This window comes from Chelon labrosus, assembly GCF_963514085.1.
Source record: "Chelon labrosus genome assembly, chromosome: 2".
In the NCBI taxonomy this organism is placed as follows: Eukaryota; Metazoa; Chordata; class Actinopteri; order Mugiliformes; family Mugilidae; genus Chelon; species Chelon labrosus.
In genome coordinates this window covers 18443271-18469847 of record NC_140338.1, presented here as the reverse complement: position 1 = coordinate 18469847, position 26577 = coordinate 18443271, and the positions used below count along the sequence as shown (strand labels likewise).

Genomic DNA, 26577 nt, shown 5'->3' with positions numbered 1-26577 from the left:
TAAATCCCACATTTTCTTTATTGAAAAAGTGGCGATCAGTGATCCTGTTGGTTTATGGGTAAAGAAAAGTCAAAGACTCAAACGCCAAATGACAGGGACTGACTGTAACGGCCACGTCTGGCCCCCCTCTCTCTCTCCTGGCTCCGCTGCCCCAGACTGTTAATTGTTGAAAACACTTTTATGACCCACGAGCATGACAGTAAATGCAGTGAGACTGACAGAGGAGGCTCATGTCTCAAAGTAACCACAGTTCAGTCACATATTGAAAGCATTGGGGTTATTTCCTAAGAAGAACATCACTTTGATTGAGGAGGGATTATCCCTGTGAGGCGACCCGCTGTGAGTGAGGAAGCAAAAAAACATATGTTGCTGATTTTTTTAACCATCAATTGTGTCTGTAAACAAAAACTTTCCAAAGACGAAGGAGAAGGAAACCTTACATTTCTTATAAAATGTATTCCGTCTTTGTCTGTACCATAAAGAATAAAGTCATCATCATCTCTCATTGTTTAAAAAGAAAAAAGACATTCGTTAATGTGAAAATACTGCACAGTCGCAGTACAGGTCTCAATTTGGTATTTGACTCTGCCTGGTATTATTCAAGTAAAAAGGGAATAAGGAAACGAGAGGTTTTTGTGGTGGGCATTAAAGAAGTTTGTAGTTTTGTTTTACTCTGAAAGAATTACCCAAATAGACGCAATGACAGGCACAGCAACAAATATTTCATGCAACACAAACTAATAAAAAATTGAGGAATAGATTGCTTAGTATGCAGCATAGAAATCCTGACATAAGGCTAATGCACTAAGTATAAAATATGCCCTGGCAAATCCCTGTCCTTGGTAGATTTTCTGACCTAAATTCCTGCAATAGTCATAATGCTCTTATCTGTAGTCCAGATTTGGTCATCTGTGGCATCGAGGCGATTGGTCAGAGGCCACAGTATCTGTGGCGAGTACGCCGAAATGTTCGACTAAGCTGGAGCAATAGATAGAAGGCATGCGAGAAAAAGAGTAGGGAGAGTCGTCATTTCGCTGACAGGCCTGAGGCACTGAGCAATGCAAGGCCTGAGCCACTGTGATCAGAGAGCACGCAGATGATAAGTCTATAAATAGAAACATGCAGCGGGAGGGACAAAGGCTATTTCCTTTTAAATGATGCAAAAGGAGGCTTGGACTCCTGCTCTGTAACGGAGCACTTAAGAAGATGACCGGTGACCACTTTGCTATTTGGGCTCAGTGACACAAATGATGGTGACTGTTTAGATCATGTTTAAATGAGATATCACAAGACTAATCACCTTAAACCCGTTGTGTATCATCAAAAGCGGTAAAAGGATGGCAATAAACAGTTTACTTTTTTATTTTTTTACCATTTACCATGAAAATAAATACTGGGCAATGGATGAATTTGTCCTTTATTTGGGGTTTGCAGCCGAAATAAACAGAAGATTTCTAACAGGTGAATATATATTTAACACAAGGTCTTTCTTTTTCCTTTTTGTCTGCTTGATAGCATTTATTTAACAAACCTGCCTTTTCTCTGTGCCTGAGATGATTGTCAAACCATGTCAATGAATAATTACACTAAGCACAGCTGCAAAAAGCCACATCTTAAGTCCAGCTCGGTATGAGAGGAAACAGAGCTTATAAAACAGAAGTGATAACGTGCACAAGATGATGAATGCTTGCTTACACAACACATCTTTGCAGGGTCAAGGTGAATTTACTTGCAGGCTCTTTCGCTCGACTGCCCTCACCTCCTGTGAGGTCAAACAAATACACACAAAAACTGAAGTGACTCCTTAAACCTGTGGCCACCTGCTATTAGTAGTAAGCTGCACAGAGGTCCGTGGCATGTGAACCTACGTCACTGCATATGTGAGTCGGTAGGAAGTGTTCTAAGTCGCACTTCTCAAGAATTGCATCGGGAATTGTCATGAGGTGCAGCCCCAACACAGCATCTGGCTCCACCGGAGAAAACACTGCAGCTTAGATGTTGTGAGACACTTGTATTCTCAGTATGACTCCACACAGGCGGCACAGTCTCAAACCAGGATGTCGTGAGGCTAATTCGGTCTCTTGTTTACTGTCTTCACATTACCATAAAGACCTTCCGTGTATAGGCTGGACACAATTCTCACAGTAAGAGCAAGCAGACAATGTCAACAGTAGGACATTGCTCTAAAGCTAAAGGAGAGACAAAAAAAAAAAAGCAAAAATCCCCAAATGAGATCTGTGCATACTGAATAAAAATTGCATGGGAGGAGAAATCATATCCCTGGCAAATGGCCTCCCCTTCTAAATGGGTATTAAAAGGACAAACAAACACAATGATCCTGGCCTTCACAGCTCTCTGCATTGTGGCAGCAATGGGTTTGCAGATCACAAGAAAATAAACATTTACATAATACCAAAAAACTAACAGTTATCTAGATGTCACTGAAATTAAGTCATGCAAAAAACTGCCAGGCAAAAGACAGGAAATAAAGCTACACATAAATTCATTTACAGCTTGATTTGCAGCTGAGTGTGGTTTCTGCATGGCTTCAGCTGCGTGAACCAAATAAAAACACAGTTTTTGTAAATGTCAGATGCTCTAGAAATCACCTGCATCCTGGAAATCTTGTCTCGACTGGACTAAAAATGTCGTCCCAGAGTTAATATTTACACTTATTAGAAGCACTTGCCTCTGACTTATGGGCTCTAAAATAACAGGTCTGCAAGAAATAGTGTTTTGAAGAGCATTAGAATTTATGTTTTAATACTTTTTGCTTTCCGCTGATGCCAGTGAGGTTAGATTTAAAAGTCACGCTTGTCACTGTAATGCATTATTTTTAAAATTCGATAAGAAATTTTGAATGTCGTTTAATGTGTTTGTTCATCTCTTGTAAACTTGCTGTCATTTGAGAAACCGGGAGCCACAAACTTTACTGACTGTCTGAAATCTTGCAATCCATGATATACTGTCTGCAGAAACAGGCCCCATGAGTCCCCTATGTGACTCCTAATACAGAGTAAGTATGACAAAAACATTGTTTGTGGTGCTTGTCCTCAAGGGCCTTTTCACTCATCATTCACACTGAAATTCACTTCCCTCAATGCAACGCCTTTATAATTTCTTCAGAATGCACTCCAACAGTCTGAGGCACAGACGTCAGGCTGCTAGCTATATAAACTGCCTGCCATGCAGAGAAAACCACATTCATACTCTGCAGAAACTCCTGTGAGATAAGTGTTGTGACACCTTGCTTGCTCCTACTGTTTTCCTGCAAGTGCATTGCACAGCTGAAGGTTTGCAGCAAAAATTAGGAAGCATTGGGATTTGGTTCTGATGGGACTTTTACTAATAAAAAAGAAGTTCAAGACCCTGAATCTGCAGCCACAAGTAGCTGCGACCAGAAGTATATGCTCGAGTCACATGAGTTCGACCCGAGTCATGAATCATGACAGTAGACTTGACTCAGCAAAACCAAAAAAAGACTCACAGCTGTGTGAAAGGCATGTTTGTACTGTTGGTTATTGTAACGGTTGCTCTCTCAGTGCGTTGTTTGGTTTTGAAAATAGTGAAGTTGATTTATTAAAACAGCTTTAAAATGGATAAAAACACAAGATATTCTCTGTATGTGCATCCATTAATAGTAAATGAAGACTGAATGCTTTTTGATTTGTTCATTTGTTATACTTTGCATGACTTTTTAAACTTCAAATTGACACTTTCTATGTTTAAAGTATTGAAACTGGCTGTAACCAATTAGTTTGATTTATTTTGCAGAACCAGGTTTGTCTGTGTTTGTATTAAAGCTACAGTTCTCCTGGAACCACACCATTTCCTTCATTTAAACTGCTTTTCAAAATAAGGGGAAAATATTACAACTTCTCTCTGGATTTATCTTTACATCGAGCAAAGGTCTGCAACTCATTTTATCTTCAGGACTGATAGCTGAATTTCTACAACCACATACAAGACTTTCATAATGACTTGGACAGGAAATGGACACAAGACACGAGTCCTGTGAGAAAATATGTCACGCCACACATACTCATACGAGGACGTAAATGACGTAAAATATAAAAGATGGTTGATGACTGAATGGCCTTTAAATGCAGATTCGTTTTGGTCGAAATCCAAAAGTATACTTTTGAGGAGTTGTCAAATTTAGCAGCCAAAACGCCCCAAGTTCAACTATGTCACACGCCCCGAGAAGTCCTCTCAGCCAATCAGAGGCATCCTGTCAGCGCGTCAAACCAATCAGCTACCGAGCAAGCGGGCAGCTCAGGCTGTTGCTAGGGTATGGCCCTGATGACTTTAACTCGGCTCAGCCAATGACACTGCGCCTCAGAATTTCAGCCAAATGATTGGTTAAGATGTACTCGAGAGCCCGCCCACCTCGTTTTCTCATTGGACAGCAGCGCCGTCACTCATTTCCGTGAGTTTTAGTTAGATGCTGTTGATACTGTAGTTTGGAGTCGTCGAGACTCAGAAGTGAACGTAGCAGCGCACATACATCGATCCGAAACCTGCTTTTACACCCTCATTCCTTTATTTTATGCCTTGTACATTTGTGTAAATAGACATTTTCTATTTTTTGTATAGCGAGGCAACATTAACACCATGGAACTAAACTCTCTTTTAATTCTGCTGGAGGCTGCAGAGTACTTGGAAAGAAGAGACAGAGGTATTTCAAGCTAAACTTCAGCATCATTTCTACGCTAATGCTCAGTTATTATTTTTATTTTGTCAATGGGCATTTGAGACGGCAGCTAGGTTAATACATTTTTTTTTTTTACGTGTCCTGCCATAGTGCAGGTATGATGTCACTTTACAGACAATGGGACACCGAGGAGGCGATGTACCTCTATACGCTAGGAAATAATAGCTATAATGTATTATTAAAAGTGTGTCATGTGTTTATAAACTGTGCTGGCACTGTTTCCAACGCCGGCATTGCGTTAGAAGTCGCAAGGGTGCTGTGTGTTTTTTGTTTTTGACGTGGGGAAACGAGTAAACAAGAGTGACATTGAAAAATATGGGGCAGTATCATAAGGCTAGAAATGACTATGAAGCATTAATTATTTTACACAGGGAAAAACAGACGAGGCTTTACAGTGCTATATGGATGAATTAGAATCGATTAATGGTCGATTTGGCCACTCTTTAATCGACATTTCGCTCTCTGTAGCTGTTTAATGTTCACCCAAATGGCTCATATTTATTTATTTTTGCAGTCATGTCATGTTTTTTTTTTTTTTTTTTTAATTTTTAATTTATTTATTTATTCCTTTTCTGTGTTATATAGAGGCAGAGCATGGTTATGCGTCTGTTTTACCATACAGCGACGAGTTTTCCCGAAAGAAAACGAAAGCATCGCCGATTTCCAGAAAAGCTCAGAACAATAGGTAAATATAATTTTCTATAATTTAATTTTGCATTTTTTTTTGTTGGCGTGTCCGTGCCACACACACACACACACATACACACATACACATATACACACGCGTACGCGGGCGTGTGCACGTACGCACATGCATATGTATTATAAGTGCAGGGCAGCAGTTTTGCACGCACTCTTGCCATCTCTCTGCTGCTGCTCCCTGGGCTGGGCTCTCCCTCTCCCTCTCTCTCTCTCTCTGTTTTGGTCTCTCCAATAAACAGTGCCACGCGTACACTGTCAACTCTGCAGCTCCCTCTGTTTCACGTCTCGGCCGAGGCAGACAGAGAAAAACACGACATGCACGTAACCTTTCGTTTTCTGGCTGCGCCCTGTCTCTCACACGAGCACCACCACTGTGTTCAACGGAGCTTTTAAAACGCGTCCCTTTTCATGTGGTGTTTTGTGCCCGTGTGTCTGATGTCAAACGAAAGCACTTCATGATAAGTCCTGCTCTCCTGACTCCCACACAACCCTGACCCAGGTTTCGTTGTTGTTGTTGTTGTTGTTGTTGTTGTTGTTGTTGCTGTTGCTGCTGGCTGGATCGAACTTTCTGATCAGACTGCATCGATTACTTTATCCCTCTTTGTGAAACTTTCAGTGGAAGTTGCAGTTTAACCCGATTACTCTGCAGCCGTAAAAGCGATAAAGTTACAAGGAATGACATTACGTAAGTAGACAAGTTTCAGTTTCGTTTAGTCCGGACCAGTTGGGAGGCTACTTAAAAGGTCATTTAAATGCCTGCAGGCCGGATCCACGCACCTCGAACGAATGTCACGTCTTTACGCTCACCTGCCAAAACATAAGGAACACTAGTGAAAATGCATGCACTGTAATAACAGTCCTTAACACATTTATACACGATACTCACTTAATGAGACAGAGCAATCTAGTATTTGGCTTGTAATTGCAGCAGTAAAAGAACTTTAATCTCACACAGACTCCTCTACCACATTATACACTCATTTGCCAAAACATTAGGTACACCAGTGGAAACAAATCAATTCCAATACAGCGGCCCTGCTCTAATTTTCCAGTTCGTTACTGTCATAATGTTCAGTTTATGCTGAAACAGCTTAATAAGAGGTGCTAATTCAGCCGTATGACCTTTTTAGAGGATGTAGTTTGTGGTGTTGTTAAACTGTGCTGAATCAAACACCAAAGCGTTTCTGTTATTTAGCCTAGTCCACTAAAACGACTAAAATGAGGTAGTCAACAATTAAATAGTACACAGTTGTTTTAAACAAATGCTGAGCGCCCTAACCTGGAGCTAAGATTTAGTGCAGTGACAGATTTTGTTTAAAAATGCATTTGTTGTCACTGGTGTAGCTAATGAATTGGCAAGTGTGTATTAATTGTTATAAAAAGTCACAAAACAATGAGAAGTGCACATTTTAGTGTAACATGGCGTCCTCAAGATACAAATTTTATCCAATTAAACTTTAAAATATTCAGTTTACAGTATAAGCCGCATATCTTTACATTTTAGAGATGGGGGCCAGGTAAAGTGTGTAATTGTTTTACTGAATATAATTGACAAATATATTTAAATAAATATCAAAGTAGTTGTCGAATCAAAAATTACAGGTTTAGTTACAAAAATACACACCTAACACACAAGAAAGATTCTTTACTCTGGTCAATGTGGAACACACTCTTGTCACCATGTGTCGGAACCTAGAGACTTTGTCCAGGGGATATTTTGCCCAGACGTGCCACAGCAAACCCGTTTGTCTTTTTACTACATGTGATTTACAGTAAAAGTTTTTGTTGTTTTCAGGAAGTTGCATCTTGCGTCAGTGCGGTTCTTCTCCTAAGCACATTGAGATCTGATTTTAGAGAGAGAGAGAGAGAGAGAGAATAAATATTAATTTCCTGGTGGCTAATAATAGTTAAGGGCAACTCAGTGGGGAAACCATTCCTCAGAAGTTAGCGTTACGTCATTGCACGCACTACACGACGAGAACTATTAAATGACACACCCTTTTTAAAGGCGTGTAGTTTTATTTTTGAAGTGATACTTTTAATTCTTAAATACGAAAGCAGCCTCTACCACATTCCTTTGAGTTAGTGTCTGTCATGAACAGATGCATTCAGCGCACGGGTTAGGGGTGTGTGTTTGTGGATGTGGCAGGTGGGTGTGGTGGCTGAAACAGACACTTACTACACCCTGTGACACACACCAGCCCACTACTCTGCTCCATGCGCACCAGGCCTGCTTTTCCCTCCTTTTTTTTTTTTTTTTTGGTGACTGCACTGTGAGCAAATTCCCTAATTCCCTTTATGCTCTCCTGCAGCTTTTTTTTATTTTTTTTAAGCATCAACAGGATGTTTGAACAGAAACTGTAGCTGGCAGTTTCAGAAAAAAAAAGCACAATGCCTGCTTTGTAGAGTCAACAACTGGTGCTAAAGCTTTGATTATCGTGATCAAATCTCCAAATCAAAACGGATAACTCGTTTTGCAATGGGGCATGTGATAAAGAAGAAGAAAGAATACAGCTGGGAGTCTATTTTAGCACATTTAGTTGTTGAGAATATTCTTCCTGCTCCGTAACACTAGACGTGAGGAAAAACACAGCAGACAACACGGAAAGGCTCGCTTCGTTTGCATCTCTGAATTCCTTCCTGCGAATGTGGGAAAACAAACACAGGGTGCTCTGAGGATGAGCCGCGACGGTTTTACATCCCATAAAAACTGAGGCTGACACAAAGCTATTCTACAGGTCTTTGATCTTTAGGGGGAAAGTTTATAAGATCAGTGCACTTTGCATGTCGCCGCCGTGCTTTTACATAACATGTAAAGCTGTGCATTAATCTGACGCTACTACAGGTCTGTGAGTATTCCCTTCCTCTGAATGATTTCCTGGTCATGCCCTGTGCTTTGACTGGGACGCTTCCCCCACGTAGTGCAGGTTTGAATAACTTAACTTCCTCCTTGATGGAGTGAACCTCTTTGTCGGAAGGTTATTAGCAGCGGTGCGACATCCTGTCCTTCTCATGGGATGATTTTGTGCAGACGGTCAGCTGTGACCCTCTTCGTGCAGGCCTCCTCGGCACCAGCTGTGGGAACTGCTGCTTGGCGAGCACAAGGGCTCTCAAACAGTGGAAAGAATCTGAAAAGGCTTGTTGTCAGTCTGGGCCTTTTGTTGTTGCTGTTTTTGTTTTTATTGCCGTGGTATCCATGACGGTCTCATGAACAGAGGGCCTGTTTCAGACGGACTGCAGTGGCCTCGCTGCTCCCGGCTGCACGTCATAATAGGGGCTCTCCTCGGAATAGACCACACGCTGAGGAATTCTGCAGCGTCGAGGCCTCCAGACGTCTGAGCGTGTTTTTTATCCCATGTTCGGCCGGCGTGCAGCAGTGCAGGGCAGGCAAGGGCGTCTGACACAGAGAACATGGGAAAAAGGGTTTTTAAAGTCAAGCTCCATTTATCACACATTCCCATGATGTGTGACCAATCACACAATCACAATCACATGTGTTTGTTCTCATAATCCACCAAATCTGAGTCAATATGCAACAGATCGGGCCTGTTTTAAAGCGTTTTAACAGTGCGTTTCTTACATGAAGCTTTAATGTAATGTTCAAAGGCCCCTGTGCCTCCTAAAAGACTGAAAGAGACAGACAAGACCCTTCTTTGATCTCTTGACACAGTCTTTCTGATCTGTTTCTTGACATGTTCTTTTAAACTTGCTTTCATCTGCCTTACATTTAGCTGCAACTAACCAAGCCCCCTCACAATGACACTAAATCTCAACTCCCCTGTCGTGTGGTTTAAAGTTTTTGTCGTGGGATTATATCAGCTCTCTGCCCCGACGCTCATCTTTGTCTTTTGTCATTTCAGATCATCACACAACGAGCTGGAGAAACACAGGTAAGGCGATATCTGACCTTCCATCAGCTTCTCACCTGTTTTTTTTCTTTCTTTGTGTAAGTCTTTGAGTTCCTAACATACTGACTGAAGGAATCATGTCTGCTGATGCGCGCCAGATGTCTTCCTCTCAGTCAAAGCCAGTATAGATTGAATCAGAACTCATCTTCAAAAGATGTCCAGAGATTTAATCAATTAATTCCTCGTGCCTGAAAACGGGTAATAGGCTGATTTCAAAGAGCACCTTCATGTTGATTAGATCTGTCTCCTTTTCACGTAAGAAACTCGTCGCCTTGACTGACACTGTGATCGGAGGCGTGGTGAATCTAGACCTCGGCTGTCATACCTCCGATCTCAGAAGATCGCACGAAAACACACACTTAATGACTGTGCTCTTCTATCGCCAGTATATTTTTTTCCCATTTCTATCTTTGGGTACAAAATGTAGCCGCTTCTGAGACGAATATTAGGCAAAACACACAGTTAATTCATTGTTGCGGTGCGTCAGGGTCACTGTTGAAAAAAAAAAAAACAGCCTTGCAAAGAGGATTTAGGAAACAGCTGATGTGACCAGCAGCATGTGAGCAGAGGTAGAAATGGGTGTGTTGCCGACCGTAGGCTGCATGTACGTGACACCCTGTCACCCACGTTGAGGGATTGAGGTTTGCCCGTCACATGTCTGGCTGGGCGTGAGTAATGGACGTGCGTTAGCACGGCAGCGCTGAGAGAAAAAAAACAAGTTCGGACATATTCCTCCCTGACCTGAGAGACAGAGGAGGCCGCTGCTGATCACACTGCAGGTGTTGAGACACAGCAGTTACCTCACGTCCAATGACGGGCGTGGTTGGGTTACGAGTAAAGTGACGTCCATTCAAACTGACAGAGTGCCGGTAAAGTCTTCCATAATCAGTTTACTCACTTCCCTTTGCCGTCACTGTGATCGCAGGTTTCTGAATAAATTGCGGTGTTAACACGCAGTGTCACGACTGCAGTGATGAAACATGTGAGTTATCTAATATATGCAGGATATTACAAGTAAAATTCCATTCAGTCAGCTTCAGTCTGTCCGTCTTATTCCCATCCACGACTGTTTGTTTGGAGGAATTTCTGCACATTTATTTGTACTGACACAGTCAAACAGTGCATCAGTCCCTGTCTGAACCCGTGGCCTCAAATTACACAGTCATGCAGTCAGGTGTGAAAGCTTCAAACCGTGACTTAAGCACAAACAAACACAGGGCATGTGTGTGTAGGGTGTTACTCCACAGCTACGTCCATCTAACTGATGTCTAATGTCACGATTATTAGCTGGAGGTGGTGTCGCTACAAAGCAAATATCGTCTATGTTTGTGTCTTTCAGAGAGAAAAACTTTTTACTCCACTACATTAGGCTGACTGCTGCAGTTGCATTATGTCAGTCTATAATAATATATATATATAAATATTATATAGATAGATAGATAGAATATGTACAATTATTTTTTATACAGTAAATTCTGTAAGTAAGTGGGGAGGCCTGTCCAGGGTGTACTCCGCCTCTCGCCCAGTGACAGTGGTATGTTTAAGCTTCAAATCAACTTTTTTAAAAACGCTTTACAAACTACTCAATTAACTGATATTTGAAAGAATAATCATGAGAGAAAAACTTTTTAAGAAATCTTTCCAGCATCTTCGGCGTCCGCGGTTGAACTCCGTCTGTCCGTCGTTAACTCATAAAGAAACCAAAAGCCAACGGTTGACCTGTCCGACCAGTTTGAATAACATGTGACCGGTTCGGAGAAAACTCGAAGCCTCGGCCCTGTTTGATCTACGGCACATTCAGTATCGTCTCTAAAATCTCCCTCACGCCCTCAGACACCACTCCAGGGAGGTGCTGCTGTTTGAGACCTGACTCACTGCCTTTGTTTTGTCACGTGTTGTGTTTTTGCTTCACCCTCATACAGCACAGAGCCATCCTTGTACTATATGTTCACGAGGTAGACAAGATGACTGATGAATGTCTGTCTTAAACGCCGGAAGGCTTGCGCGTCGGGCTGGGTGTTCACATAACTGGAATTTCTTGACACCTGGTTTTGATACTTGATTTAACTTTTAGAAATAAAAATACTGGTTCCTTCAAAAGTAATATTTAAATTAACTGAAGAAGCCTCAGCTGAACACAAGCTACTTAGATTATAAAAATATTTGGTTAATTTAGATTAAAGTCGGGAACTCTCTGATCCCAACCAGCTTTCATGACTACCTGTCCGTTTTAGGTCAGTGCATCAATGTTTGATTTACAGTACAGGTAAAGATCATCGTTTATTATCTGCTAATCCGTGAATCTCTTTTGTTTATTATATTTGGAAAATGCCAAGTCGACATCTTCAGTTTCCACTTATTAAGTTAACAATCATACAAATTGTGCGTTCATGTGATGTCGAAATAATTGGAAGAATAAGTTCCCGACTGAGGAAATTCGCGTGAACGCATCTTTGACTACTCAGAACAGTTGATCACGCCTGTGGTGTTGAGTGTGTGACTGTTTTGGTTTTGTCACTTCTAAGCTTTTATATCCGTTCAAGTATAAAATTTAAACTTTTTCAATAATTAAAATATATACAGATTAATTTCCTAATGGGTTTATTAAACTAATCGTTGTTGCTCTGGTGTAATGTGAAGGTTTTCAGATGAAACAGTTATGTGGAGTTTCCTGTGGACATCAGGCTCTGGCTGCGGCTCAGTGATCTTATTCGTGTCTCTCATGAAACTGGCTGCTGCCAGGAGGCACCCTGCGTGTATTTGTGTCTTGTTATCAGAGTGAGCTGTCTGGTCGGTGGGTGCGGAGTCCCACAGGGTCGTCTGTCCTTACACAGCCTGCTTATCTGCTGCAGCCTCGTTTAGCAGCGACGGCTCCGTTTAGGCCTTTTTAAGGATGACTCTGCTTTTTAGCACGGGCCGGAGTTGCAGAGCACCAGCTCGGCGTTTTGTGAAATCAAATGCTGCTGTGTGGCTGCTCTCCTCTGGCATTGCTTCCTTCCCATTTCTAGAGCCGCTGTTGATCACGCCTATGGTGACCCATCGTGCCACAAGTTTCCTTTTTGAGCAATGCCAAGAAATTGCGAAACTACAGACGTTTCGCTTTCCAACATGTCACCTGTTTACAGGAAATCTGAGTCCAGAGGCGTACGGTGGAGCATCTGCCATGTTTGGGCTGCTTTCCTTCAATTGAAAGGAGGATTTACAGTTCTATTTATATCTCCTCCACCCACAGCTATCAGTTTCATTTGTGAGATCACCCAGATTAGAGTGATGTACAAAGTTTGCACACTGATTTCAACAAACAGTATCAACTTACAGTATATGTCTCGCTGCAGATAAAGTGCAGCGACTGTGTGGCACCTTTTGAACCCTGCCTTAAATTTTCGTACACTTCATGGACACAGGAGCAAGTGCTCCCTTTGTCACGGTCCAGTCTCCCCTCTAATTAAATTTACTCTCCCGGTGTCCTCAACTCCCAGCTGTGATGAATGACTTATTTGGCTTTGAGGAGCTCTTTTCCCTCAAGTGAAACTTGCCTGTGTGTGCGTAGGCCTCACCAAGCTGTTTGAGTTATGGCAGTGCGTCGGCAGGAGGGAGACCCATCCACCACCCTGTTACTGTACAGCCTTCTACTCTTTGTCTCCCTCTTTCTCCAGAGACCACATCTGTTTTTTCTGTTATCTCATTTTTTCCCCCCTTCTCCTTATTCTGGCTGTCCTTTTCGCCCACTAAAAGCCTCTGAGTCAGCAGAAACCTGAGGCAGTAAGGAGGCGGAGGAGAGCTCGCTCCTCACAGACGGCCCTTTATCCCTGAACTGAGTGATAAAACTATACCCTTTTCGTTTTTGAGGTATCCATCTTTTCTTTTTTTCATATATATAAACCGATCCTGCAGTTTACTGGAACTAAAGTAAAGACCACATCCTTTTCCGTATCGCTCCTTTTAAATTCACAGATTTGTTTTGTTTTGAGAGGTGTTAAACCCACTACATAAAGTATGGAAAGTCTCCTTTTTTCGTCTTCTTCCACTTTTGGTTTTTGTGTGACGTTCAAACGCTCACATGGTTGCACGTGCACTTCCTCAACTGTCGCACTGTCAGTTACATAAATCCTCCGTCCGACGACCTGGAGTCTTTAGGCTTTCATACGCGTGTGGTCATTTTTTACTGCGTGAATGTGGACCCAGTTTTTAAGAGGACTAGCAGGGGGCTGTATTTATGTAATCATGATTTGATTTATTTACTGACACACAATAAATGAATTAAATGCCAAGGTGAAATTTTCAACATTACGTAATAAAGTTAAGGACATACCACTACTTGAGAAGCTGGAACTGGTGGTTTGTCCGCACTGTTGTGACAGTCTGGGTTTTTAAATGGACTGTATGCGAGGAATAAGAAACAGGCTGCAGCTGGAGGTCACATGTGGAATTTCTCCACCCTGAGGTCACTCTGCATCGAGAAGCTCTTCAGGTCGCTCAGGTCAAACCCGAGTTTGCTGCACATGTGCTGTTTGTTTCTGACCGTGCGACTTATTTTTTTTCCCCCTCCTTTTTAAACATTTGCACACTCAAACAGACATATTCGAGAACGTGAACGTTTTGGGCCTACATTTAGGCGAGAATGTCCCCGCTCCCTCTCAGGTGTTGCAGCTGCAGGGTACGCCGCAGTAAACTAGGTTCACTGGCACAAAACAGCTGATGCTCATAAAAACAGCAGTGTAGGATGCACTTTAACAAGGTGTGTGCATTGCTTTGGGGTAGGGTCTCAGTGACAAAGAAGTGCAATTAAAGAAAGAGGAGAAGAGGACGCGAACGAGGAGAGCGGGGACAGAAAGAGACTGTGCCATTCGTGGTTCGGTCGCAGGGCCTCGCGGAGGAGGAGGAGGAAACGGGACATTCTTGAGTGTTGCTGAAGGGAGAAACGAGAGGCAGTGTAGAACGTGGCTGTTATGTGTGTCAGCCTGAAAATCAGGTCAGCGGAGCATATACACATGCTACACTGGAATGCAGAGTTAGGTAAGAGAGGCTGTGAAGGGGGGCCGGAGTATGTGGCTGGATGGGGATCACAAAGCCAGCAGGCCGAGTATTACTAGGAGGCTCTGTTGTTGCACTTGGTGCTGCCTATTTTTTTTTTGTTTTTGTCAAGCGGTGAATGATATTGAAATCCTTGTTGAGGATGCCCCCGACATCATCATAGTGTTCAGATGGGCTTCTTTCTGGAGGCTAAATTCATAATTAGCCTGCAAACTCAGCACTGAACAGAGTGTCCTGGGTTTGAGTCACACAATACCACCGTGAATTATTCAGTCCTTCCATAAATCTGTCAACCAAATACTGACTTTTGTGTTTCTTCTTGTTTTTTCTTTGAATTACATTCAGCTTCTGAAAAGCCTGACAATATGCAAGTCTTACTTTGTGCAGAAATGTCTGATTATTTTCTATTTATAACTTCCTGACCCATCAGGGTTTACTTGCAGACCCTTAGGTGGGCTCAGACCCTCGTATTGGAAGCCACCCCACTGTTCTTTAAAAACAACCTAGACTTTACAGTCAACACGGAGTCAGCAGTCTTCTCTCATGCCACCAGATTCCTGCGTGTTAATCATTGACAAAGATCATTATAAAACCTGAGCTCCGTGTGTCAGGGGAATGTGTTTACGGAGCGCGCTGGACTTGTCTCTGCTAGTCCCTCCAGCATTCGCAGATGTACTTTCCAGTGCGCGCAGCGGAAGGCACTTTAACGTCCAGGTCTGTCATTTGACGGCGTGTTGAAATGAAACAGAAACGCGCAGGGAAACCTTTCTCCAATTTCCACCCCTCGCCCTCCGCGTTTGCTCACACGCTCCCCTCTTTAAATTCAACATCTGTTTTTCTGTTAACACCACTGTAAGCTGGGTGTGCTGAGGAAGAGATTTTTTGTAATGATCTCCTCTCGCACAGGGAATTGTTTCCGTACACAAAAAACAATCAAGTGAATCTAATTACTACGCATTCACAAGCACGCCCACTGGAAATACCAGTTTGTTTTTTTGGAAATAGTAGCGATCACAAGACTCATTCTACTATTTCCTGTTGTTTAATCGCCAGGAAGGAATGCACAACCTTTTCTTTAGAGTACTTCTACGAGAAGTGACCTGCCTCCGACTGCTCCTATTTGCTGCTCGCGTGTGAGCACAGGGTCATGTGAGAGCGAGCGCCATGTGCCTTCAGGAGATCGTGTTTATGGGGGACGTGCATCCGTCTGTCTTGCCTTTCAGTTGTCACTGCACACAGTGGGCGGGTGTGGCATCCTCGATGACAGAAAACAAACACAAGCGCGTCCCAGACGACTGACATTTCATATCAGCGCGATAACAAGCTCTTGTGCCTCCATGTGCGTCTCGGTGCGTGCCTGGCGTGGGCAGCGTGGTGCACCGCTCCGCCAGTTTCACGTGAGCTGCTTCGTCGCCGTCTTGTTTTTCCGAGGCCTCGCGTCAGATCTCTGCTAAATGTAAACACGTTCAAGGCACGCCTGGAGGGTGACAGGGAGACTAATGAAGGGCTGCTGAAAGGCTGCGTGTGTGATGAGTTTGTCGGCTGGCCCCGGGGAAGGGAACCTCACCACCTCAAACCTCCCTCCATCTGCCTCCCACTCCCCAGGAACCTGCGAGCCAGATGTAGAGCAACTCCACTGGCAACCTCAAATTCCACCACCTCACCACGGTGATCCACACTCACGCAACACAACCCCCACTTTCACTTCCACAGCAGAGACGTGCTGTAAACAGGGGAGGAAAGTTTTGCTAAAGCTTGGGAGGATTTTCTCGTATTCTACTCGCAAGTTGTGCTGCATGAAACTCAAGCAGTCCCACAACGCTTACAGGATCCACACATTTATTTACAAACCAAGGAATGACTGACTGCCTCTTTCAACCACGTTATTTACAGATAAAACCTCAAGTGAGCCGATCCAAAATGTCAGTAAGAAAGTGTCAGACTTGTTTTTAAACTGCCACGTCTCCAGATCTTGGTAATTTACGTGATGAGTGCAACGTTATTATTTCTGGCCAAACTGCTGGCCAAGATTTAAAAAATATGATCCAAGTTGTAATGAGTTGGAATTACCCTTAAGAACATAGTTCAGAGCTTCATCGAATGACAACCCCTGATGAATTGTGTTACGGTGCCGGTTTAAAGCTGAGCACATCATGTAGTGCATCCTGCATGGTGACGTATTTTTGAGTCTAAGTCGAAACACCGCAGAGGAAAAATACCGAGGCGACTCTGGCACTGAGAGTAAATACTACATGCTGACCTCTGACCTTTGTTTAGCGGGTTTGAATGTGTGCCAGACAAGCCACTCAGTCCTGTGCGTATGGGTTGAGGAATGCGCCGGGCTGCAGTGAGCTCATTAAACGGGACAGTGAGTGAGGGGTGGCTTGTTGTTTGCACTAGCTCGCCTTCTCGGGCCCTGCAGCTCTTTGTGAAAGCCGTCCTGGGACATTTCTGGAGTAAGAAGAAGAATACGTTAAACAAGATATTTGACGGTAGCTTCTCCACCCAGGGCCCAAAAGTGTGAGCAGGACTGTGAGAAAGGCGTGGTCTGTACCCAGCAACCTTGGAGCTTAAGTCAGCAGTTTAAACTGTTTGTTCCAGTCTCAGCAGCAGCGTGAAGCTTTCTAAGCAAAAGTTCCTTCTTTTATTTATTTTTTTTCTAGTCAGTTTTGTTTTGGCACAGAGCTCCTGACGGAGGGGGAAGAGGCGGGGGAGGGAAGAAGGGGAGGCCAGAGATCAGACACAAATCATTCTGTGGTACTCAGCACGTGATACCAGTCAGGTGGTGATTTCTCTGCAGACTTCTGAGCAAAACAACCAGAAAAGTCACCGTTACAACCTCAACCGCTGAGAAATTATGAACTGCTGCTGATACAGCTTAAAGCAGACGCCTACAGGACAATGAAACCCTTACTTTTACACTGTATTTGAACTTGTTGACATGCAAGCCCACAATCTGCCCCAACTACTCGTCTCATGCTGCGACACTGTTCATGACTGTAAATATCAAAGACCGTCCTATTCTCAACCCAGACAAATTGGAAAATGTAATGTGATTCACAACCATGTGGTCCAGGGGGGTCCGAACCGTCTGCTCTTCGTCACGGTCACAACGCTCACGTTCATCCAGTGCCACACTTAGCGTGGCTGTCTCAGGCGCTCTGATAAACATTGCGTGACCAGTGCTTGGCTTAGCAATAACAAACGTGAGGGAGGGAGGGTCCTCGCCGCAATCGGCTGTGCGCTCTTGAGGAAAAATAGCGAGTGTGTCTCGTGGCAGGGGAGCACATGCTGCTGCTGCTGCTGCTGCGAGGGAGCTGTCAAGGACACACAGCCAGGTCTAACTAGGTCCTGTCTTGTTGAGGTGCATCAGGAACAGGCTGGGTTTCTTAGATAGACACGTGGATGTTTGACAGACTCTAGGATCAGTGGCTTCCTGTTGTCACTGTCATGTTCCAACTGGTGGAGGCATTTCCTGACAGACCAGTCCAGTTTTCAGTGTTTATGCTGAGCTAAGCGAGCCATCTGCGTATGTCATATTCGGAGTGATATCAATCCTCTCATCTCACTCTTGAGTTCATAATAATAAACCCAGGTACACATTTACATCTTCAGCCTGCCAGGTGAAATATGTGGTGAGCGTACATGTTGGGCTTGAGACGAACGAGGCAGTAAAAACACTGGCTTTTTCTTGAAGGGGGAGGTGAGTAGCCAGGCAGAGTATTCAGGGAACGCCTTGTTTTTGTTTTTCCGTTACAAGAGAGGGCTGGGGGTGGGGAAGGGTGTAAGATGGTTGCCCATTGGCTCAAGTTACCCTTTGGATGATGTGTGTGGAGCACTGCCTAGTGCAGCTGAGCACACTGCACTCAAAGAGCCCTTTTTTCGACCCAAGAGAAAGTCATCCTCTAGCCTCGGACCCCACTCCCTTCCAAAAAAACACTGCCCCATCCCCCTGCTGCCGCAGACCCCCTGCTCCTTCCTGCCCGCTTCCCCTGGCCGAAGACCAAGTGCTTCATGTGGCTCCACTGGGACAGGTTGAAGGTGGGCCCCGCCCCTGTCCTCAGAAGACACTTGTTTTCCAGTGGGATGAGGGTGTGTTGGTGTTGGCAGGGTGGAGCAGAGGGTTGAAGGGGTTCAGCAGACTGGGGGCAGGTGGACTTGCCCCCAGGGAGAGAAGGAAATAAAGAGAAAGAGAGCACTTTCACGTGAACTTTCTGTGGAACACCTACATGCACCTGCAGAGGCTGTTTACAGGACAGGATTTCAGTTAATCTTCTTTACATATATTTAAAAATCAACAGCAGTTTCATAGCTCAAATCAAATTTTTTGACTATATTCTATGTTTAGTCTCTGAGACTGTCTTGTTGTCCAAAGGCTGTCTCCGGCTGACCTCTGAATGAAACAGTCGGGGCCACTGAGAGGATCTTACTTTATGTGCAACATACAGGTGACGCCCTTCCTGAAAAACAAAACAAAACCAAAAAAAAATAGCCTGTGTGTGCGCATGTGAAAAGGCTGAGTATGCCGGCGCACCAACCATAGTCTCCGGTGTGCTCAGCTCTGCAGTCAGACACACAGAGCTTCATTTCTGTGATTAGGTTTATTGTGGGTGCAGCAAAGGCCAGCAGAGACCTTGCATTGTTGGAGTTTGTTTACCGTGCAGACGGAGTTATCCAAAGGAACAGGAGAAAAGGGGGGAAGGCGAGCTCAGAACAAAGGAACGGTTCATGGGCTGGCTTGACTGATGGAGGATTGAAAGGCCTTTATGAACAAATCTGAATGGACCAAGGACGGGGAGCGGATCCGCTGATAAAAACATGAATACAAGCAGTCTTTTTAAATGATATACAGTATCCATAGAAAAAGTTTGCCTTGTCTTTGCTATCACTCAAATAAACATCCAAATGGTGCTGTTTACTTGAGGATCCAGGGTTATTGGCCTGCGGGGCTTTGGCAGAGATGCGGGATTTTCTGGGGTCACAATTTGTGTCATGATCTGAGTCACCAGAACAGATGCCATTTTGGGGCAATAACGATCTTTGCACGCTATGACTGTCTCCCAGTTTTAACGTACAGCAGTTTCGTGAAGCAAAAATAACGGAAACAGAGTAAAAAGTAGCGGACAGCATTGAACTGCTACAACGCACAGTTATATTTTGGTGTTGTGCTACGACACTCTGGATGTACAGTAGTTACTGTGTGTGTGTGCGGTCTCATAATATTGCAAGTGTTCTTTTGCTAAACTAAAGCCACTCACATGAAACCACAACCAGCAAATCACAAAGGGGGCGAGGTAATATATTATTTATGAAAACCAAAACAAAAAAAAAGCCTCCACACTGAGGGCCCGATTGTCCTGCTGGATGTGCGGCACATGTGGGTACAATAGTACTGTACAGTGATGATGAGAGATGCGTCAGTTGCGGCTGGAGGATATCATCTACAATCTGTGACGACAAACCGCTGCATTAATCTCGATAACTTTACTGTGAATGGTGCCCACATGTGTCGTTCTGTATTAATTACAGTGTGATCAGTTACTCTTGGTCCCTGGGACACAGGGAATTGGGATTATTGATCGCTTATACACCAATCAAGCATTCCTAATATTGTGTAGGTCTCCCTTGTGCCTCAAAAACAGTTGTGTCTCATCAGAGAATAGACATGGGCCTTCAGAGGGTGTCCTGTGGTGTCTGGCAACAGAATGTAGTTAGTGGGGGTCTTTGGGTCCTATGGGTTGAGGGGAGGGGCCTCTGTGGATCAGGCTTGTTCCAATTCATACCACAGATACTTGGTCAGTTCGGGATCTAGTGAATTTGGAGGCCAGGTCAACACCTTGTGCTGTTTTTCATGTTTTTTTTTTTTTTAACTGTTCCTAAACCGTTTTTGTGTGGGTGTCTGGTCTGGTCTGGTTACGTGGGTGGTACATGTCTGAGTAACATCCACATGAATGCAAGGTCTAAAAGTTTCCCAGCAGAACACTGTATTGTCACAAGATGTTCAATGTTATTTACTTCTCCTGTCTGTGGTTTTAATGTTGTGGCTGATCGGTGTCTGTCTGCCTGGATATCAATGATCGCTAAAGCCACGATTTCAGGTTTGCAATGCAGCACGGTCTGCTTTTTGTTGTGGACGAGGAGCGATTTCAAGCTTTGAACCCGTCTAACCACAGACACTCTGTACACCCTCGGCTCTTTGAAAATGTCTCACGGTCAAGCTCAAAGACACAAGTGAAACCAAAACCTACGGAGCGTTCAGTCGCTGGCCTCGCTGCACGTGTTATCGAGCACAAGCGAGGGGGACATGAAAATCACAGTATTCTGCCTGTGGGGGTACATGTTGTGTATTCGATCTTCTCAGCCTGTTTTGTGCGTAGGTGCTTTCTCAGTTTCTGCTGGTGGATGTGTGCTGACTCATTCTGTGCTTGTGTGCTTGCAGACGTGCCAAACTACGACTCTACCTGGAGCAGTTGAAGAAGCTGGTGCCTTTGGGTCCAGACAGCACGAGACACACCACTCTGAGCTTGCTGAAAAGGGCCAAGATGCACATCAAGGTACGCATAAGATTTGCTGGTTTCAGATAAATCCACTTTGCACTATTTCCTTTCCTTCACGACTAAACACACAAACTGATTAATAAAGAGACTCCCCCTCATTCTCTTAGGATTTCGATTTGTTCCTTTGAAGTGTTAGATTGTTCTCTAATCTTTCAGTCACAATTGTTGAAGGCCTGCCAGGAAAAAGAAAAGTGAAAGAAGGACCAAAAACTTTTACAAATGAGTCAACAAAGTAGAATACCGAGGATATTTGGCGGCCAATCTGTACAAGAAGATAAAAGGATGTTTGTTTTGTTTGGGACAAACTTCTCTTCCATGGTTCATTAACTGTTGGAGATATGCAGCACAGACACAGAAGAGCTAAAAAGAATTCGTTGCATGCAGAATAATATTAGATTTGCTGCAGAAGATGGGCCGTGAGGACAGTTCAGGACCTGCTGTACTCATCTCGCTGTTTACAAGCAACAACAGTGTGGTTGGTGGAAAATCCAGATGTAGTTAGTTTTAACCCTTCATTTCCTGTTTATCAAGCATGCCCTCTCTGCTCTGACGATCTGCGCTAATTCTCGTCACCGTTGGCGCGCCTTCTCGTATCACAAGGGACCACATGTCAGGCTCTTGCTTTGATTCACCACCGAAAACTTTCACATACAAATGAGTGCAGGACCCCATTCCTGCACTGAATCAAACTCTGACACAAGTTCATTTTTATTTCCAACCTGTAAACCTCACACAGTCATTCGGCTACTTCCTCGTTAAATGTTGTAGGTTATTGTTAGAGGACTATAACCAGACAGAAACCTTTCACACTAGAACCGTGAATCCAAATATCAAAGTAAAGGCAACAGTGGGTTGTAAAGCAGTGACAATGTGCGGACGTCTTCTGTTGTGTACGTGTCCTTAGTCGTGTGTTGTCTTTTACCAGAAAGATAAAACATAAAAATACTGTAAAACATAACATATTAAACACTAAAAAAACAAAATGTTGTCTAGGTACATGGCATGTTGTCATTTCATGTGTAAAAATGTGCTTTATTTGAACTTCTTCCTTTTTAAAGAATACATATGTATGTCAAATTCTGGAAATATTCATTTATATGTAATATTATTATGTCCCCTTTCTATATAGCCAACAAATGGTCAAAATGGAGTTTTGTGTTACGTCATAAAAAGGTTGGAGGAACTTATTTCAGTGGTTTACAGTTGAATGCAAGAGAATGTGAAGAGGGAGATGTTTGGGTCCAGTCAATATGCACTCATTGATTTTGGGATTTTTTTTTTATGTTTGTGTCTCTGCAGAAGCTGGAAGAGCAGGACAGGAAGGCTCTAAATGTGAAGGAGCAGCTTCAGAGAGAGCACCGCTACCTCAAACGCCGCCTGGAGCAGCTCTCCGTGTCGGGATCCGTGGAGCGCATCCGCACTGACAGCATGGGCTCGACCATCTCCACCGACTCAGAGCAAGGTACGCTGGCTTTAAACGGGGTGCACAGGGCAGCGACTTTTGTGGTCAAAAATAAAGCCAGTGTGGGCAAAAACAGTTCCTCAACTGGCCACTTGAGGCTGACTCCATAAAACGAGTCGATCCCCATAAGCCTCCCTGTTAAAATGCCGAACTTTATAGCAGGAACACACCTGTACGGCCTGCTACAAAAACGTCTTGGTCTCTGGAAATAATTTCCCCATTCTTGACAACTGAGCATGAGTGTTTATTCTAATACAACGGGAATTATTCTTATAAAACAGGTGGATGTCATTGTAAGAGGTGTCACAAAACCCCACTATAGGATGTGTCTTGTCCTGTAGTTTATTCATTTGTCACGGCTTCATGTAACTATGACATGAATGTAAATCCAATGTAGGCCGCGTCCACATTTGATGCAAATCAATAATGAGGAAGGCACGGCGCTGTCTGGTCCAGACAAAAAGCTAGAGCTTGCAAATAGCTCCTCAGAACAGCACTAAAGGTGCTTTCATTCACGTGTGCGCCCAGTCGGAGTGGTTTGCATTCCTCTCGCTGTCCACTGATACACTCTGAGCTGCACTGTGATCGAGTGATTGGCCTTGTTTGCAGGCGATGCCCCTGGGTCAAAGGTTAACGCCTCAGATTACACATACAGAAGTCTGCCTCTCCTCTTTAGCCACTGATGGTGGGAGATTTCACGTCATGTGGTCCACTGTGCGCTGGTGCAGGTTGTAGCAGATCAACAGCTTTGGCGTGGCTGAAGGAATAACGTAAATACAGTAATCTTTCTTTTGCCTGAGGTCAGAATTAAGTTTCATCCTGAAAGCTCAGCAAATCTCTTTAAGTATATTTTACTAGACGTGCTTGTTGGATGCTTGAACCGGTGGCCAGGTGCGCAGAGGTAAGAAAGTTAGTAGACTTCGAACATCTCACTCCCTTCTCATTCGACTTCTTGTCAATGAACAGCCATCAGCGCTTGTTCGACCACACGTTGCTCGAGCTAGTTCGTTTCAAGCATGACTCGGTCTTAAGGAGAGAATTTGCCGCTCACTGGTGTCACAGGCTTCCCTGAAATTGGACTGTTTAGTAATCCTGGATGAGGTAAACACACATGCAGTTGTTTATCAATGGATGAGGATTAGCCGTCGGAGCACAAAGATCTGCCTGTTTGCCCGGAGTTAATAGCTGCCTAAATCCAGGTTTAATCCACAGGCACAGCAGGCTTCCTAATAAATACGGCGACAGTAGAAATAAACAGTTTCCCCTCTCGCGCTCCGTTTTAAACAGAAAATAACCTTGTGTGTTTTCTTTTCTTCTTGCCTGCAGAGGTGGACATCGAGGGCATGGAGTTCACCCCTGTCGAGGCAGACAGCGTGGACAGCATCAGCGACGGCGAGGAGGAGGAGGAGGAGGACCACTACAGCCTCCAGAGCAGCTCCAGCGACACCAGCTACACAGCCACACATTCCCACAGACTGCAGCCGCACCACTGTTAGACTCCGCGCGGCCATCCATCTCTCGACCAGCTTCCTCACCCCGTGCTTCCCTCTCCTCACCCGGCCTTCCACGATTTGCAGTCGCCAACGCCGCCCACTACCTACACCAGACCAGTCCACAACGGCGGAACACCTGGCCACCACTCTCTAGGAAGCACATAGGCCTGAAAGGCCTCTCAAGCTTTCCTGTAACCCCCTACCACCACCCCCCACCCCCATGCCCGACCACTGACCCTACCACACCCTACTGTATCCTGCCTGGACCCTGTCCCACCTGACATGCCCTGCCCTCACAACCCCTACCTAGAGTTGCCGCAGGCTCAGAGAGCGCAGAGCAGAGTTTGTGGTGTTTATCTGTAAATTCTGTGGTGAGGTGGACAGCTTTGACTTGTTAATTAGAGTGTGTTTGTGCACGTGTGCAGGAGAGAAAAGTTTAAAAAAGGTCAAAAACTAAATATAAGCTTCCAGTCATCCTCATGTGGCAATAACACACAGACAAGGCTTTGCAGGAGCTTTGTGGTATAAAAGGTAAAGCACTTCTGTTTGTTCTGAAACATATGCAACATCGGGACCTCGAAAGTTATTCTGATGAAACGGTATCTTCCTGTTACACAATCAGACTTACAGGAGTAGCTATTGCAGATGTCCTGCGGGTTCTTTGAGACATTTGATTACTCAAATTCACTTTCTTGTTGAGAGCTCGATGAGACGGTGCAAAGCATCTGCTACCAGCAACTCTGAAGCTCACAGATGAACATGCTGTGGTTTCATGGGGCTTATATGAAAGTAATATACATGGTTTAGAAACAGGCTTCATTTCTGACTGTGAAAGACAGTTTTTATATGCATTAAACAAATAAGATATCTTTACTAGTGAGCTTTAGCTGTTTGCCCTGTTTTTAATCTTTGAGCTAAGCTAAGCTAAGCTAAGCAGCTTCTGGCTGTAGCTTCATATTAACTATTGCTATTCTCATCAAACTCTCAGCAACAAAGTAAAGAAGCATCTCAACGATGCTAGCGTTAGCATTAAGTCAGCATGCGGTCCATGCAGAGCAATGCCTCCGAAACAACAGGACTTTTTCCAATAGCACCTCCGTACGCTGTAACATCTTGAGCAAGTGTGGTCAAGAAGTTTCAGAGCTGCAGCAGAGAAGAGCGAATGTAAATAGACGTACAGTTGATGTCCAAACCCTTGCGTCTCCCTCTGGTTGGGCTGCCTAACCACTACTCCACACTACTGACCACTACACTATACCACCCTATGGTGTGGATGGACTACTAAAGAAAGAGTCGCCTAACAACTCTTTTATTAAAGATAGACTCTTATGTTTCCTTGTTTCCTTCTCAGTAGCTAATTGATGTAGCATTTAATACGAGAGGCGGGTGCTTTAATTGAATATGGAGGACCAAGAGGTGTTATGGGAGACTTTTTTTATTTTTTTTGTCCCTTTTTTAACACTGTAGATTGGGCATTTGTTGCAAACAGATATCGGACCTGCAGAAAAAATTTCACTAAAGGATCCTTCTCTGTACGCACAACCCCATCCATACTAAGACTTCGCACATTTCTCTGCAGCTCTGTTGCTTTTTTTAAACATTTTTTTTTACTGTTGCATTCGTGTGACAGTTTAATTTTTGCTGTAATTATCAAGTCAAAGCTGTAAAAAAAAAAAAAAAAAGAAAACAGAAAAAAAGATTAGAGGAGCTCAATTTAGCTGACTTATTACATTGAGTTAATTTCTATAACAGGAGTAATAATCTTCTTTTCTTTGCTATCTGATTTTTTTCTTTCCAAAGCTTTCCAGACCAATGTAGATGGGAGATCTTCTCTAACTTTTCTCTAACTTTATGCACAGTAGAATCGACAGAGGAGGCGCTTCAGTCGCGCTCTGACCATTTAAATAGGGTATTAGCCCCAGTCTCTGGCAGTCTTTAGAGCTTGGCACTTTAAAAAGTAAAAAAAATAAATAAATAAAATAAAGGAGGGCCGGTCCGCCGTGGCTGGTCTGACCCCAAAAAAAAAAAAATTAATAAAATACTACGAAAGACTTGCATAAAAACTTCCATACAGAAGCTATTGTCACTGAGAGTGATATTTGCCAGTGTAGTCTATATTTCTGGTATTACATTTTGTATTATATTTTCCTAAAGGTTCTAATGAAAAGACAAAAAAGAGTGAGTATATCGATGTATCTATATAAATATATAAATATATATATATATATATGAGAGAGAGAGAGACAGTCAGACCGGAGGCCAGGCTTGTTGAAGGGAGAGTGGGGGCAGGGGAGCTGATACACTGGCCCCTCTCCCTTGGGTGACTCTCCTGCTGTCATTCTGTGCCTTGGTGAGCCTTTGACCTCCCGCCGCCTCCTCCTCCTCCTCCTCCTCCTCTTCCTCCCCCTGCCACCTCCCCACCCTCACCCCCTACTCAGGTCACACTCCCCTCCCTCTTCCTCTTCGTCTTCTTCTCCTCCTCCTCCTCTGGTGGGGTTTCAATTACAACCCTTACCGTGCGAAAAACACTTCCATGAACAAGGGGGCGTGTGAAGAGAAGACCTCATTTTAAAAATGAAAAAAAACGAAACAAAAAAGCCCCTTTGGTCTCTACTGAAACCGCTGTTGTACTATACCCTGTCCTGCCCCCCCCACCCTCTCGATGCCCACCCGTCTGCCAGTGCCGCCGCTGTCACGGAAAAGTAAA

General features: G+C 44.0%; 1 protein-coding gene across 1 annotated transcript; it reads left to right on the top strand.

Annotated features, from left to right (window-relative positions):
- The first annotated feature begins 4438 nt into the window (after positions 1–4438).
- Positions 4439–26023, top strand: mxd4 (MAX dimerization protein 4). The gene is made up of 6 exons (XM_084559576.1): positions 4439–4678; positions 5300–5399; positions 9277–9306; positions 20798–20912; positions 22215–22377; positions 23704–26023. The coding sequence occupies exons 1-6, from the start codon at positions 4615–4617 to the stop codon at positions 23871–23873; spliced, it is 642 nt and encodes a 213-aa protein (XP_084415702.1). The 5' UTR covers positions 4439–4614; the 3' UTR covers positions 23874–26023.
- The last annotated feature ends 554 nt before the right edge of the window (positions 26024–26577 follow it).